The following is a 17,801-nucleotide window of genomic DNA, read 5'->3' as shown; positions in this document are numbered from 1 at the left end:
GATTACCACAAGTTTTACATAGGAGCCCTGCATCTCTTTTAAAGGGGGGAATTCAGAGTCATTTGCATTGTCCCGTTTCCCTTTCAAGTCTGAGCAAGTGCTAGGGTAACCACTGACCTTTTCATACATTCTCACAACTCTTTTCAGGGTCAATTCTACACATAGATAAGAACGTGGAACATAAACAGATCTTCCTCCACCCAGACTTGTCCTTGCACACTTGGAGAGAAAGAGCCCTTAACTGCGGTCCTGACCTTCAGTTAATTCTGCATACTAAAGAAGCATCAAAGAAATCTTTGGAGTACAGATGCAAAGCCACGTTACCTCAAAATAACACTTAGCCATGGGAATAAAGGATGTCTCTCTGTCCATATATATTAATAGGCAGAGATTAATATTTGGAAAGATGTTTACCAAAAGACCAATTGTTATCTCTAAGTGGTGATATTTTGGGAAACTTTCTTTCTCACTTATACTTTTCTATCATGTTCATTTTTTATGATAAACATTTGTTATTTTAATAATCTGAAAAATTAAACTATTTTCTTCTTGGGGAAAATGAAGTACTATTGTGTCTGTTGAAATCCCTAAAATGTAATAAAAATGCAAAGTCACATTACTATTCCACCCAAAATAACAGTGAGAGATACTTTCATACAAAATATTAGATAATGTTGTGGAGAAATGGATGCTGTCCCATGCTGCTGGGGAAAGGATTAGATACAATCTTTCTGGAGAGTAATTTGCCAATGTGTGTTAAGAACACTAAAAAGGTACATTCCCAATGCTCATAACAGCACTACTTACAATAGCCAAGACCTGAAAACAACCTAAGTGTCCATCAACAGATGAATGGATAAAGAAGATGTAGTATATATATAAAATGGAACATTACTCAGCCATAAAAAAGAATGAAATATTGTCTTTGGCAGCAACCTGGGTGGACTTAGAGAATATCGTAGTAAGTGAAATAAGTCAGACAAAGAAAGAGAAACATTATATATCACTTATATGTAGAATCTAACAAATAATACAAATGAATCTATTTACAAAACAGAAACAGACTCACAGACATAGAAAACAAACTTATGGTTACCAAAGGGAAAAAGGGAGGGGGAGAGAGATAAATTAGGAGTACTGTATGGGATTAACAGATACACACTACTATGTATAAAATAGATAAGCAACAAGGATTTACTGTTTAACACAGGCAACAATATTCAATATCTTGTACTAAACTATAAAGGAAAATAATGTGAAAAATATATATATGTAACTGAATCATTTTGCTGTATACTTGAAACGAACGCAATATTGTAAATCAACTATACTTCAATAAAAAATAAAATATAATTTTCCATCTAAAAAATGATGCATCCTGGGGGGAGGAGCTTCAAGATGGCGGAAGCGTAAGACGCGGAGATCACCTTCCTCTCCACAAATACATCAGAAATACATCTACATGAGGAACAACTCCTACAGAACACCTACTGAACGCTGGCAGAAGACCTCAGACCTCCCAAAAGGCAAGAAACTCCCCACGTACCTGGGTAGGGCAAAAGAAAAAAGAAAAAGCAGAGACAAAAGAACAGGGACGGGACCTGCACCAGTGGGAGGGAGCTGTGAAGGAGAAAAGCTTTCCACACACTAGGAAGGCCCTTCGCGGGCGGAGACTGCGGGTGGCGGAGGGGGAAAGCTTCGGCGCCGCGGAGGAGAGCACAGCAACAGGGGTGCAGAGGGCAAAGCAGAGAGGTTCCCCGCACGGAGGGTTGGTGCCGACCAGTACTCACCAGGCCGAGAGGCTTGTCTGCTCACCCGCCGGGGCGGGCGGGGCTGCGAGCTGAGGCTCGGGCTTCGGTCGCAGCGCCGGGAGAGGACTGGGGTTGGCGGCGTGAACACAGCCTGCAGGGGGTTAGTGCGCCACGGCTAGGGGTGGGGGGGGGGAGTCCGGGGAAAAGTCTGGAGCTGCCGAAGAGGCAAGAGACTTTTTCTTCCCTCTTTGTTTCCTGGTGCGCGAGGAGACGGGATTAAGAGCGCCGCTTAAAGGAGCTCCAGAGACGGGCGCGAGCCGCGGCTAAAAGCGCGGACCCCAGAGACGGGCCTGAGACGCTAAGGCTGCTGCTGCCGCCACCAAGAAGCCTGTGTGCCAGCACAGGTCACTATCCACACCCCCCTTCCGGGGAGCCTGCGCAGCCCGTCACTGCCAGGGTCCCGGGATCCAGCGACAACTCCCCTGGGAGAACGCACGGCGCGCCTCGGGCCGCTGCAACGTCACGCCAGCCTCTGCCGCCGCAGGCCCGCCCCGCGCAGGCCGTGCCCCTCCCTCCCCCGGGCCTGAGTGAGCCAGAGCCGCTAAATCAGCGGCTCCTTTAACCCCTTCCTGTCTGAGCGAAGAACAGACGCCCTCCCGCGACTTACACGCAGAGGCGGAGCCAAATCCAAAGCTGAACCCTGAGAGCTGTGAGAACAAAGAAGAGAAAGGGAAATCTCTCCCAGCAGCCTCAGGAGCACCGGATTAAATACCCACAATCAACTTCATGTACCCTGCATCTGTGGAATACATGAATAGACAACGAATCATCCCAAATTGAGGAGGTGGACTTTGGGAGCAATGATATATATATTTTTTTCCCTTTTTCTCTTTTTGTGAGTGTGTATGTGTATGCTTCTCTGTGTGATTTTGTCTGTATAGCTTCGCTTTTACCATTTGACCTAGGGTTCTCTCTGTCCGTTTTGTTTTTTTTTCTTTTACTTTTAAAAAATTTTTTCTTAATAATTATGTTTTATTTTAATAACTATATTTTATTTTACTTTATATTATTTTATCTTTCTTTCTTTCCTTCCTTCCTTCCTTCCTTCCTTCCTTCCTTCTTTCTTTCTTTCTTTCTTTAAAACTTTCTTTAATTTTTTCTCCCTTTTATTCTGAGCCGTGTGGAGGACAGGCTCTTGGTGCTCCAGCCAGGCATCAGGGCTGTGCCTCTGAGGTGGGAGAGCGAAGTTCAGGACACTAGTCCACAAGAGACCTCCCAGCTCCATGTAATAACAAACAGTGAAAATCTCCCAGAGATCTCCATCTCAACACCAGCAGCCAGCTTCACTCAACGACCAGCAAGATACAGTGCAGGACACCCTATGCCAAACAACTAGCAAGACAGGAACACAGCCCCACCCATTAGCAGAGAGGCTGCCTAAAATCATAATAAGGCCACAGACACCCCAAAACACACCACCAGATGTGGACCTGCCCACCAGAAAGACAAGATCCAGCCTCATCCACCAGAACACAGGCACTAGTCCCCTCCACCAGGAAACCTACACAACCCACTGAACCAACCTTAGCCACTGGGGACAGACACCAAAAACAACAGGAACTATGAACGTGCAGCCTGTGAAAAGGAGACCCCAAACACAGTAACTTAAGCAAATGAGAAGACAGGGAAACACACAACAGACGAAGGAGCAAGGAAAAAACCCACAAGACCTAACAAATGAAGAGGAAATAGGCAGTCTACCTGAAAAAAAATTCAGAATAATGATAGTAAAGATGATCCAAAATCTTGGAAATAGAATGGAGAAAATACAAGAAAGGTTTAACAAGGACCTAGAAGAACTAAAGAGCAAACAAACAGTGATCAACAACACAATAAATGAAATTAAAAATTCTCTAGAAGGGATAAATAGAAGAATAACTGAGGCAGAAGAACGGATAAGTGACCTGGAAGATAAAATAGTGGAAATAACTACTGCAGAACAGAATAAAGAAAAAAGAATGAAGAGAATTGAGGACAGTCTCAGGCACCAACATTCGAATTATAGGGGTCCCAGAAGAAGAAGAGAAAAAGAATGGGACTGAGAAAATATTTTGAAGAGATTATAGTTGACAACTTCCCTAATATGGGAAAGGAAATAGTTAATCAAGTCCAGGAAGCACAGAGAGTCCCATACAGGATAAATCCAAGGAGAAACACGGCAAGACACATATTAATCAAACTGTCAAAAACTAAATACAAAGAAAAAATATTAAAAGCAGCAAGGGAAAAACAACAAATAACACACAAGGGAATCCCCATAAGGTTAACAGCTGATCTTTCAGCAGAAACTCTGCAAGCCAGAAGGGAGTGGCAGGACATATTTAAAGTGATGAAGGAGAAAAACCTACAGCTTCAGGGGGTCCCAATGTAGCCGTAAAGATAGTCACATAGAGATGATTTTTTTTTTTTCATAGAGATGATTTGATCAGATCTAATCTCTAATGCAGCACTGTTTCATCTAACCACCAACCAGCTAACTTTATTTAGAATTCTGTGATTTTCTATTGGCACATCTGAGATAGACTTTAAATTTAGATTTTGTGCTAAAACCCAAGGCCACAGTTTGTAGAGAAAGATGCATTTGTTAGGTATTCTTTTTTTTTTCAGTATGTGCCTTCCACCTCAGTGTTCTTCAGGTGAGTGAGGGGTGGCTCTGTGTAAGGGAAGAAAGAAGAAATTATGTTTTTAAAACTTCCATTCAGGGACAGAATGTCTCAGCTTTCAATTTGATTGACTGAGTCATTCCCATTAAAAGCAAAGTGTAATTTTCATTGGAATAGAAATCAGTGTGATTTAACACATTTCTTTTTATGGAAGATTGCATTTCACAGCCTATAAGAGGATTGCAAGTTCCAAAAAAAAAAAAAAGCAAAATTCTCACCAGTACAGTTTTATGATGAAAATGCCTATTTAGGTCTGTATTTTACAGAAGAAATAAAAGACATCATAGAAGGGCAGTACATCCTGTAAAAGAAACCTCAGTGATAAATGCTTAAGGACAGTGCTGAGAACCTTGGGACAAATAAATAGCGAGTTATTTTTCGCCTTTTCCTCAATTCTGATAAAGGTAGCTCGACAGCCAATTCTCATGCTTATCCTTTGGGAATTAAGTGATCGGTACTCTGTTATTTCTCCTTTAGTGCAGTGAATAAGTTCATTTTCTCATTTCATGTTTTATACCTAAAGTTTTTCAAAGACTTTTGACTATTCAGATCATATAAATTTTATGATCCGTAATCTTGTTTGAAAGCTCTGAGAGGCTGGAAATTAAAATATAATTGATCAGTTAGAGGGCTTTGGTAGTAAGTTGTTCTTTTGTGTTAGTACTGGTGCCTAGATATTCTTTCTTATAAATCATTTAGTCATACACATATAAAAATGTTTGAAGATTTGAGATTCCAGATAGACTATAGTATTTCTCCAATGAGAATGTTGTCAGTATAATAGAAAGAGAGCTGAGTTGTATTATTCTGAAAAGGAAACTGCAATTTTCCCCTGAGGTTGTTTTTTACATTTTTTAAATTTAATTGATTTAAACTGAAAAAAAACCCTCACAGTTCACCCATTTCTCCCACCTGGTAACCCTCACCTCTTGCTGCCACCAATCTGTTCTCTGTATCTAGGAGCTTGGGTTTTGTTTGTTTTCTTAATTCCACATATAAGAGAGATCATATGGTATTTCTCTGTCTCACTTATTTCTCTTAGCCTAATACCCTTGAGATGTAAAATTAGGTTGTTTATTTGAGACTTTTCTTATTTCTTGAGGTGGGCATTTATTACCATTAACTTCCCTCTTGGGACTGCTTTTGCTGTATCCCATACATTTTGATATGTTACATTACCATTTTCTTTTGTCTTAAGGTATTTTTTTTTTTTTTTTTTTGGTACGCGGGCATCTCACCGCTGTGGCCTCTCCCATGGCGGAGCACAGGCTCCAGACGCGCCGGCCCAGCGGCCATGACTCACGGGCCCAGACGCTGCACGGCATGTGGGATCCTCCCAGACCGGGGCACGAACCCGTGTCCCCTGCATCAGCAGGCTGACTCTCAACCACTGCGCCACCAGGGAAGCCCTGTCTTAAGGTATTTTAAAAATTTCTCTCTTTGATTTCTTCTTTGACCCATTGGTTGCTCAGTAGCATATTATTTAATCTCCACATATTTGCAAATTTTCCAGTTTTCTAGTTTCATACCACTGCGGTTGGAAAAGATGCTTGATATGATCAATCTCCTTAAATTTAAGTAAGACTTGTTTTGTAGCCGAATATATAATCTATCCTGGAGAATGTTCCTTGTACACTTGAAAAGGATGTATATTCTGCTGCCGTGAGATAGAATGTTCCATAAATATGGTATAACATGTAGTTTGTATCCAAATTTTCCTTATTGATTTTCTGTCTGGATGATCTATCCATTGATGGAAGTGGGGTATTAAGAGTCCTGAACTATTATTGTATTGCTATGTATTTCTTCTTTTAGGTCTGTAAATATTTGCTGTATATATTTTGTTTTGTTTTTCTTTTTCTTTTTTAATTTATTTATTTTCCTTGCACTGGTCTTAGTTGCAGCATGCAGGATCTCCATTGCAGCAGGCAGGATCTTTAGTTGCAGCATGTGGACTCAGTTGCAGCATGCAGGTGTCTTAGTTGTGGCATGCAAACTCTTAGTTGCAGCATGCACGTGGAATCTAGTTCCCTGACCAGGGATCCAATGCGGGCCCCCTGCATTGGGAGCTTGGAATCTTACCCACTGGCCCACCGGGGAAGTCCCTGCTCCATATATTTTGGTACCCCTAAATTTAGTGCCTAACTAATTACAAATGTTATATCTTCTTGTTGGATTGACCCCTTTATCAATATGTAGCACATTTCTTTTTCTCTTATTATAGTCTTTGTTTTAAAGTCTATTTTGTCTGGTATTAGTATAGCTACTCCAGCTTTCTTTTGATTTCCATTTAAATGGAATATCTTTTTCCATACCTTCTCTTTCAATCTTTTATCTAAAGTGTGTCTCTTTTAGGCAGCATCTATGTGGGTTTTGGTTTTTTTGAGTTTTTTTAATCTATTCAGCCACTCCATGTCTTACATTAGAGCATTTAGTCCATTTACATTTAAAGTAATTATTGATAGGTCATGTGCTTATTGCTATTTTGGGAATTGCTTTCTAGCTGCTTTTGTTTCGTTCCTCACTGTTCCTTTCTTCTCTTTCTCTCTTCCTTTGTAATTTGATGACTTTCTTTAGTGGTACGCTTACATTCCTTTCTCTTTATCTTTTGTGTATTTACTACAGGTTTTGCTTTGTGGTTACCATGAGGCTTACATATAACAACTTATATCTATAAAAGTCTATTTTAAGTTGATAACAACTTAATTTTGATCCCATTCTAAAGCTCAACATTTTTACTCCCCGACATTTTAGGAAGTCTTGAAATAGAAAATCTGAATAAAATTTTCTTTCATAAAAACATATGGATGCAAATAAAATTTTATTTCAAAAAGGTCAATAAAAATATTAATTCTTACCCTAGAAGGAAAAAAGTTTGTATTCTTCTATTTTAAAAATAGAAAAAACCTATTTATTAGGTTTATAGACATGTGTGCAGTTAAAAAAACAAAACAAAACACTACTGTTACCTTGATATCAATGTCCCAAACTCCTTTTTACCTATATTTGCATGTTTGGTACTAGTACCTGTGGTGATTTAAGAAATACTATTCATAGTGGGTTTTGTGTGTGTGTGTGTGTGTGTGTGCGTGTGCGTGTGTGTGTTTCATGAGAGATAAAATGGACAAATGAGTCACTGGCAAAAGAACAGCATGACTATGTGGGGGAAAAAAGAACTTCATCCCTAAAAGGAATGAGGAGGCTACTTGAGGCTACCTTACAATCATCAGGATCCACAACTATATACCACATTAAAGAGTGTTTGCCTTCATTGATGTGGCTGCTTGGCTTATGTAGAAGAGGGGAGACTTCAGACATTTCCCAGCTAGTAGAGTATTTGAAGGCCAAGTCCACTCTCAGACTGACTCATTTTATAATACAAATGATCTTTAAGTGAGAATTTTTGAAGTATCAGTTGCACAAAATATGCGTACATACATAGCTGCCATGTTTTGGTCATCTGACCAAATGGCAGCGGTCATAAGCTGGGCAACAACCTGGTCATTGGATGAAAAGGTACAGTGAGCCCATCAATTTCTCTCTCATGAGTTATGGCTATGAAATACCTAGATAAACTGTTTAGTTAATGGTGGGAGCTATAGCTTGAAAGCAATAACAGAAAGATAAATCCAGAGAGGATCTCATGAGTTATGAGGGAACAGAAACTATGGGTAAGGAGAAGAGGTTGGTTGGTGGAGAAAAGATGCTAGAACAAATATAGAGAGAGAAGCAGAGATTCAGAGAGAGTGAGAGAGACAGAGGCAGAGACACAAACTGGTCCCAGAACTTCCTGAAGGGCTCTGGTCCTAATTTAGTCTATTTAAGCCTTACAATAACCTCTCTCTTTTTTTTTTTTAAGGTAAATTAAATGACCTCTGACCTTAATTATCAAAAGCGTCAAACCACTAGGTTTCTTAGCATTAAACAAAACAAAATATGTTATATCTATGTAATATAAAATTACAACCAAGAAGATATAGTCATTAAAAAACAAATTGTAAAAAAAAAAAAAAAAGAAAGGGAAAGAAAGAGATTGTCAAAAGTAGGTTTTCCATTAGATCTCTTGTGCAGGCTTGCCTACAGCCCAGTCACCTTATTCTGGTAACAGTTCTCTGATATTCTTTTAGGGACTATTCGACATCTTCTGACCCCTCCCCTCTGTCACCACCTTCCCAGGGAAAGCATGTGACTCAGTTCTAGCCAATCAGTGGATCCCAACACCCAGACCACAGTGATAGATAATGGCCATGAAAACATTATATAAATAGAAATTATTTTAATTCTTGAGAAAAAATGTGACAAATAATGTGTGCAGAAAGAAGGAAAACTTGCAGTTAAGTTTGGGGTCATAATAGTTTCCTAAACAATAAGACCAACTTCCAAGTCAAGTCCCTTCCCTTTTCTGAGCTTCAGTTTCCTTGTACACAAAATGAGGAGCTCAGCATAACTGTACTCAGCGTCTCTTAAAAGTCCTTTCCTTTCTAAATCTCTAAACTTTTCTGAAGTTTAGAAACTCAGGAGTCTTGTAAGTGTTTCCTTTTTGGGCATTTACAGAGGCCCCAGTGCTAGGCCTGGGGATATAAGAATGATCTCACAGTCTTGGCCTCAGGGAACTTGCAGTGGATGAGCGTGAAGTAGGCAAAGTGTCTACTCACCCTTCCATGTGGTCTAAGTTCTTTACCTGTCACTCTTTCCCAGTCATTACAAGGTGCCATTTTCAATGACAGTTACTCAGAAAACAAACCTCTGCTAATACTTTGCTTCATTTTTCTCCCCCGGAAAAGTTGTTATCTTCGTTTCTTCTTTGATTCCAGGAACAGAGATGCATTTGACAGAGGTCATCTGGCCACAGTTTCTCTAACATGAAGAGAAATAACGTTTTACTCAGTTTTGATTTCCGGGGCATCTCAGAATTCAAAGGTGGAGTGATCCACTGAATGGAGGCAAGGTAGAACTATTACATATCAAAGCTAGTCTGCAGAATCTTTTCCCTCAAATCCCGCTCTAGTTAAGGATGGTCCTGGCTGCAGATCTGTTCAGCCACTTACAGCTGATAGAACAAGACTGTGGCTTCTGTACCATCAATTAACTCCATTACTTTCAGACTAGATGGTTGTGGTGACTGGTTGATCTAGTTTTTCCAGTTGGAGTTGCAACTCAGATCCATTGTGAAGGTCTCTATATCAGATATCAGAGCTACTGCAAAGGCTTGCATCTTTGAAACAATGTTAATGTTAATCTTCCCTGTCTCAACTGGTTGCCCTTCTCCTTCTACCTCACTGGATACTAGAAATCCCAAACACCCTCCTAGAAATATTGCCCTTCCAGGTTGGACAGGGAAGGTCTGGGCATTGAAGAAAAAAAAAAAATAGTCCTCATTGACATGTTACCTTCAGCATCTAGAAGGCAAGGGAAGGAGTTGGCTTCTTCAGCATTTTATTAATCTGCTGGGTGAATTCTCTCTGCTGAAACGAGAACTGAATTTTCTACTGGCCTGACCACTCCTGATGCTGCTGGGCAAGGGGAGGGTTAGTAGGACTAGTGTGCTGCAGCCTTCACGCCCTTACTTCTGGGAGAACTGGGCCATGATGCTGTGGGCACTGCAGTTGGGAGGTGGGTGCGGGCAGAAATAAAATCCCTAAGATTCCATGGTGTTTCCAAGGGTAGGCAAGTCCCTAGAAGACAAAGTAGAGGACTTACTGGGAAAGGGGTGAGGATACGGAGGAAAATACACCGCTGTGAAGGTGATAGAGCAGGAAAGATGGAAACATGTAGGAATGGGGATGAGAGTTGCCAAAGACAAATTTACTACCCTCGCAATTTTGCTTCAATCACATCTGCCCACTAAGTAGTAAACCCACTGATTGCTCCAAAGTGGCCCATCAGAACGCTATTGGAGTAGAATTTTTCCATGGGGGTGGGGGGCAGTAGGAGATCTCAACTGACATAAAGACTGTGAAGTCACTTACTGCTATCTTATCTAGGCATCTGTCGAATGCCTCTTTAAGTGGTTTGAGACAATCCTTGGGCTTAAAACCAATGGGAATGAATTGAAAGCTAAAAACACCTATTTTACTGAGGAACTGGTTGGATTAATTAGGTTCTTTATCTGTTATTTCTAGTTCGGGCATATTTGATTGTCTTTTTTTTTTTTAAACAAAGCCACATTTTAATAAGTGAGCTGTTAACAGTATGGGACCGGCAAACTGCCGTAAACTGCTTGTAATTTCTTTGGTTCTTTGCAGTGTTCTTTTACCATAGGTTATCACAATTCATGATCATAACGGAACCCCTGATTTCCTGGACAGAATGTGCTCTAAATCATCCAAAAAACCCCAAACACCCCCCCCCGAAAATAGCTAAGGACTTAAATTGTTTTCTTCTTTCCTCTTGGTGTCCAATCTTGTTCTCAAAGCAAATTTTTGTAAGTTTTTTTTTATTATCAATTTTACATTTTAATCTTCATGAAGGCAGAGATTTTGGTATGTTATGTTCACTTGTTATGCTCAGGGCCTAGAGTTGAGTAGACATTCAATAATTACACTTTGAATGAATGAGTGAATGAACGCATGAATTGTATAAGTAAGTACCATTTTAGCACCAACAGATAAAAAGTGCTAAGTTAAGATCACACTTTAGGGCTAAGGTAGAGATGTCTAGCCACAGCTTCGAGCAGTATGATAAGGACACTCCAAAAGACAGTATGAAGGTACTTAGTGGAGTTTTAAAAAATGCTAATCATATAAAATAAAAGGATGTCTATGGAAGCACTTCAAAATATTAATATTATATAAATATAAAATTAATAATTTTACATATGTATGATTTGCAATCTTATTGTTTATTTTTTGAAGTTTGCAGTAGATTTTCATGACTGAAGGCACTGTACCTTGACCAAAGGTGCCAAATGACATTTTTGAGTCTGTGTTAAAAATATGACATCTCCACAAATGCCTAGAGATGTAAAATGTTTCCTAAAGAGGCAGAAGATCAGTCAGTGTGATAATGTGAAGGGAGACTTCCATTTCTCCAGAGCCCACCGGGTAGGACACCAACAGGTACAGAGGCCTCTTTAAAATGGCTGGGATGCGCTCCCTCGCCCATTTGAAGGAATTCAGCAATCCAAGTGCGAGACACATAAGTAAAAAATTTGAAGTCCCCACAAGAAAGTCTCATTTGAATGCTTTGCTCATTGGGAAAGGGAGAAGTCCCTAGGATTGTAGAGCTTCCGCGACAAAGCAGAGCTTAGTAAATTCCCATCATCTGGGAAGAGGAGACTCTTTTTGCTCAGCTATCTGAAGATCTCCTGGGTGTAAAAAAAAAAGTGAGGAAAAGGTCATCAGATACTTAGGTGGATGGGCTGTGATCACCACAAAGAGACTCGAAATACCGGGGGAAAGCAAAACTGTCTAGGGATAAGGATGGCCTGGGTTGTGTGTCTCTAATTTCAATAATTCTTAAAACAAATTTAAATCCATCTATTAAGTGTGGAGAAATCCTTGAATTCTGCCATGTCCTGTCCTCGAAGAGCCAGACGCCTCATATAGGGACAGCTGTGGTATGAATTAGTTGCTCTAAGCTTTTGGGCTGCTTCCAACTTCGCTATTGCTCATGCCCTACAGGTCAAGGAAAGAAGTGATGTAATGCACTTAGCTGGGCCATTTTAATTACCATGGAATGCAGAGGGGGCGGGGTTACAGGCGGTGACACGTTTGACGCATGACTTGCCCTAGGGATGCAGGAAACAAAAACATCGACAACCATTGGCTGCGTCCACTTCCGACCCGGGTCTCCAGCTCCAAGTCTGGAACCTTGAAACACATTTCTTGGGAAGAGGGGTGGCGCTAGCCTACCGAGCGTCAACCATAAACACACATAGAGAGCGCGCGCGCGCGCGCGCACACACACACACACACACACACACACACACACACACACACACCCACCCACCCACCGAGGTCCTCCCTGCTGGGATGGGCGTGGGGCCGAGTGCTCGCCACCCGGTCCCCAGAAGGTTCCCCCAAAGCCAGCCGCTGCGGCCCGGCTCGGCGCGCAGGGCCCGGGGAGGATTCGCGTCCGCGGAAGCTGGTGTCACTCGGGCTAGCTCCTAGCGAGCCGCGCTGTCGTCATTCATTCGCAGTGTCCGGATCGTCCTTCCAGCTGGGAGCTGGGCTTCACCGAGGGTGCGAGCGGCCCCAACGCGAAGTGTTAACGCGCGAGGGCTCTGAGCTGCTAGAGACGGAGGCGGCCCGGACCCTGGGTGGGCGCTGAGGGAGCAGCCGCGTCCCAGCCCAGCTCTGCCCGACCCGCGGGGTCGAATCAGCTGGCGGCGCCCGCAGCCCTGCTCGGGGCCGAGCCGGATCCCGGGACTGAGCCACACCACTTCCTCCTTCTCCCGCTCCCCTTCCTTCTCCTCCTCCCGCCGCCGTGGGCCCCCGCCGGGCTGCGGAGCGAAGAGTCTGGGCGTCTGCGGCCGCGGGCTCGCGGAAGGCGGCGGCGCCGGGGAGAGGATGCTGCTCGCGGTGCCTGCGTCCTCGCCATCCTCCCCGGCCGCCCGCGGGGGCTTTGTTGTGACCCGGGCGCCGCGGGCCGCCCCCTGGTGAAGTCGCTCTCCGCCGCCGCACCTAGCTGGCGGGCTGGCGAGCGGACGGGCGGGCGCGCGTGTGCCCGGGAGTGCGCGCCGGTGCACGCGGGACCCGACCTGCCGCCCCATTGTGCGTGCGCCCTCGGCGCCCAGGAACATGTGGGTGAACCCCGAAGAGGTGCTGCTGGCCAACGCGCTGTGGATCACGGAGAGGGCCAACCCCTACTTCATCCTGCAGCGGAGGAAGGGGCATGCGGGCGATGGAGGCGGCGGCGGCGGACTGGCGGGTAAGGATCCGCGGCCGGTCTCTGCGGGAGGGGGGCCGGGAGCTGCGGCGCCGCCCGCCGCCCTGGGCTGCGGGCACCCGAGAGACGCCGCCCTGTCCCTTGGGGCTAGGCGACCCGCCCGCTTTGCTGCGTGGAAAGCATCAGGAGTCGTAATTTTCAGACTGAAAGAGATGCTTCTTTTCTCACCCTGTCAGGCGATGGGGCCCTTCATGTACCGGGCGCCCCATAAGTGGGTGATGTTTATGATAATGGAGATGAATGAGTCTGGGGAGGGGGGAGCATCAGTCCTTAGGAATTGAATGCGGTACTTCCCCTCTCCCCCTTTTAAAAAATACTGCTTTCTATATGGACAAGAGAGGGGAAGGGCGGTTAATTTTTACTTGATTCTCTTTTGGTAATGGCAGGATCAGGTATAAAATGCTCTTTTGTTTCCAGGGAAGCAATCAGTAAGGAGCTGGTGTGGTCATTTCCTATGTTAGTTACGCCTGAAGAGAAAAGGAAAAAGGAAGGAAAAGGAATTTTGTTGTTGTTGTTGCATCTAATTAGGCATAACAAAGCAAGTTGTCTGGTTATAAAAAGAATCAGAAGTATAACTGCATTTTAATCATTTTTAACTCAGTCTCTTCCCCAAACCCCCTCACAAGGTATTGTTAATATTGTAACTATTACTAAAACCATGCCATATCATTCCACATGGTAAAGTCAGATGCCTATCCCAAGTAGTGCCATATTAGAAAGGTCTTCTTTTATTAAGTAACTAGTTTGCATGGTGGGAGATGACAGATAATCTTGAACTCATACCATACTAGAGAAATTGGACCTTCCCCTCTCCCTCGTGGTTAGAATGAACAGAACTGGGATGCTTTTTAGAACGAAAAAGTTAGCAGAAGGAACAGGAGAGGTTTAACCAGGAAAGATATTGTAGAAAAGAGATGAACCTTGACCTCTGCAGAGTTCAGAATATATCCCTCACCAGGAGCTTGCATGCTAGGTAAATTGGTGCTTTCAAAATGCCCTGCTATGAACTCAAAATTCTTGATATAGTGTGTATGTAGTTGTGATTCTAATTTATGAACTAGTTTTCTCGAGTAAAATTCAAGTGTCACACTGTACAGCAGCTACTAGTTTGCTTGCACATCAGGGCGCCTCTAGATAATCTGATTTTTCTGCACTTTTTCTACCATAAAAGAAGGGAATCTGCAGAGCTCCAGACTGTGTTCCAGAAATTCTGATTAGTGGCCTAGAATCAGTATTTTCTAGTTCATTTTGTAGAAGTTGTCTACAACTTCTTCTTCTTCTACAACTTAATATGAAACTTGCATATCTAATATTGGTATCAGCCCAAATTGTCCTTTAAGTCTAAAGCAACAATGTAGAGTAGATAGTTTCTTGTATTAACAAAGAACATTTCCTGCCTGGAGATAACCCTTCCCACACCGTCAACTACTAAGTATTTGTTTTCTAGAGTCATTTGCAATAGGTTATAAAAAATAAGAGATGCAGAGCCTTCTTTTTCTAGTTAACTTTTTTATTGCATTCCTACTGACTCTTAGAGCTGTAATTAACTGCAGTCCATTTGGAATCTCATCATCGATGACTTATTTCAGATAAACTTAGCTTCTGAATTGAGAAATCATAGCTATTGCACTTATCGCTAGAATAATTGAAATCATTGAAATGAGTAAAAATATTCCTGCCAACAAAGGCTATTTTCAACCAACGTAGGAAAAATGTTTGCTCAGATTGGTTGGTGCCACATCAATGTATGAGGGGCATTTTAGAAATCCTTGTACAATGTACAGTATATTCTAATTCTAATGTGGGCTCATTCATGCATTCATTAACTCACTATATCATTTAAAATATTGGTTGGTAACTTCTAAAGTGCCCGTGTCATGAAGCTCACAGCCTAGCAGGAGAAGACAGATGTGGATAAAATTATCCTATAAGTTAATATAAAATCTCCATTCCGCAGGGTCCCAGCAGAAAACAGAATCCAACCTAGTTCAAGTGAAGAGAATTTAGTGAAAAGACAACTTAGATGAAGGCAGGGTTCCCAGGACCAGTGAAAGGCACAGCAGTGGAGAGCTGTTATAGGTGGCAGGAATGATGCTGCTGGAAGAGTTTGGGCCTCCAGAGAAGCAGCCACCCCTAGGAACACAGACCACAGCAAAAGAGGGTGGGGAGGACATGTCTGACTTCTCTCTTCTCCTCACCTCCCAGCTTCTGCTGTTGCCTCTCCTCTGTGGAACCCAGTAGAAGCTGGCTGGATGGACTGTCCTGGTGATCTAGTGCCTAGGGATCAGCCTCCCACGGGTGGAACTGGGAGGTGGGGACAAACTGAGAATGACCAGCACTAATGTCAAAAGGAGACGTTACCCCATTCCGGGTAGGGGTAGGTGCAAGGAAGGATTCCCTGTAGAAGAGACCTGGAGCTGAGAACTGAAGAAAGAAAAAGATTGGCCTGTGAGGAGAGGAGGGAAGAGCAGGTGTTGGGTATCCTTTATTGGAGATCTTCTGGAAGATCTCAGGACCTTTATATAATGTGCATTATCTGGACCAGTGCACCATCGTCCACTCATCGAATGGATTACGGATGAGTGGGAAACCCACTCATTGTGAACTGGTCAGGAGTGCTCAATGGTTCACAGTGCTTGTGAACCCTTATAGATTATTACAGCATATTGAGTATAGTTCCCTGTACTATACAGTAGGTCCTTGTTAGTTATCTATTTTATATTTAGTAGTGTTTATATGTTAATTCCAAACTCCTAAGTTATCCCTGCCCTCCTTTCCCCTTTGGTAGCCATAAGTTTGTTTTCTATTGTGAGTCTATTTCTGTGAGTCTATTTCAGTTTTGTAAATAGGTTCATTTGTGTCATTTTTTTGGATTCCACATGTAAGTGATATCATATGATATTTGTCTTTCTCTGTCTGACTTATTTAACTTGCTATGATAATCTCTAGGTCCATCCATGTTGCTGCGAATGGTATTATTTCATTCTTTTTATAGCTGAGTAATACTCCATTGTATACATGTACCACATCTTCTCCATCCATTCATCTGTTGATGGACATTTAGGTTGCTCCCATGTCTTGGCTATTGTAAATAGTGCTCCAGTGAACATTGAGGTGCATGTACCTTTTCAAATTATAGTTTTCTCCAGATATATGCCCAGGAGTGGACCATATGGTCTACTGGATCATATGGTAACTCTATTTTTAGTTTTTTAAGGAATCTCCATACTATTCTCCACAATGGCTGCACCATGTAGATAATTTTTTTTTCATTTAAAGGGAATTCTTATCCCTAGTTTGCTAAAAGTTTTTAATTATATATGGCTCCTGAATTGTTTTACATGCTTTTCTATATCTATTAAAGTAATCGTATGATTTTTTCTCTTTTATTCTGTTAGTGTGGTGACATATTAACTGATTTTCAGGTGTTAAGTCAAACTTGTATATATAAAATAATCCAGCTTGGCTGTGACCTGTTATTGGTTTTATGTGTTGATTTAATATCACTTGCTAATCTTTTATTTAGGAGTTTTGCACCCTGATAAATTAGTAGAATTTTCCTATAATTCTTGTTTTTCACAATATCCTTGTCAAATTTCGGTATCAAGATTATACTGGCCTTAAAAATAAGTTGTGGAGTGCTCACTCTTTGTTCTGTTTTCTGGAAGACTTTGTGTGATAGCAGTATTGTTTCACCTTGACACATTGGCAAAACTCACAGGTGAAGTTATCTGCCCTTGAAGTGTTCTTTGTGGGTTTGTTGAATGGTATGACGGCTATTCAAATGTTTAAAATTTTTCTTTTACTGTCAGTTTTATAAGTTGCTTATTCCTAGGATTTATCTTTTTCATCCTAGATCTTCAAATATATTGGCATAAATTTGTTAATGACATTCTCATATTTTTAATGTCTGTGGGATGTACAGTGATAGCCCCCTTTTTTATTCCTGACGTTGGTTATTTGTGCCTTCTCTTTCTTAACCGGTCTTTCTAGGAATTTATGAGTTTTGTAAAGAATCAGCTTCTAGACCTGTTGACCTTTTCTGTTTACATTTATTTTCTACTCCATTAATATCTACCATTTATTATCTCCTTCTTTCTGTTTTCTTTGAGTATACACTTATTTTTCTAGCTTTTGAAAATGATATTAGTTCATTGATATTCAGCCTTATTTTCTAGTATATTTATTCTAGATAATTTTTCCCTCTAAGCATGGCTTTACCTGCACTTCACAGCTAAGTTTTGATATATAGTGTTTTGGTGGTTATTTCACTCAAAATAGTTTTTTTCCATTCTGATCTTTTTTTGCGTGTTATCTTGAGTTATTTAGATATATAGTTCTTAAGTTTCAAACATTTTGGTATTTATTTTACTGCAGTTAGAAACCATAACCATATTTATATGATTTCAGTGCTTTGAAATTTAGTAAGATTTGTTTT

General features: G+C 41.7%; 1 protein-coding gene across 3 annotated transcripts in view; it reads left to right on the top strand.

The window, feature by feature from the left end:
- Positions 1 to 12,288: 12,288 nt before the first annotated feature.
- TBC1D9 (TBC1 domain family member 9) overlaps positions 12,289 to 17,801 on the top strand; it is a 104,578-nt gene continuing 99,065 nt past the window's right edge. Inside the window, exon 1 of one of the 3 annotated variants that reach the window (XR_004475814.2) lies at positions 12,289 to 13,345. Coding sequence is in view for 2 of the 3 variants with exons in the window: in XM_033402381.2 (XP_033258272.1) it covers positions 13,216 to 13,345 (130 nt within the window). In the remaining variant the exon portion in view is untranslated. The remainder of the gene's footprint in view (positions 13,346 to 17,801) is intronic. The other 2 variants (XM_033402381.2, XM_004263589.4) reach the window with 2 other exon arrangements.

This window comes from Orcinus orca, chromosome 4 (assembly GCF_937001465.1).
Source record: "Orcinus orca chromosome 4, mOrcOrc1.1, whole genome shotgun sequence".
Classification (NCBI taxonomy): Eukaryota; Metazoa; Chordata; class Mammalia; order Artiodactyla; family Delphinidae; genus Orcinus; species Orcinus orca.
Note: the sequence above shows the minus strand (reverse complement) of the source record. Positions and strands in the feature narration are given on the sequence as shown.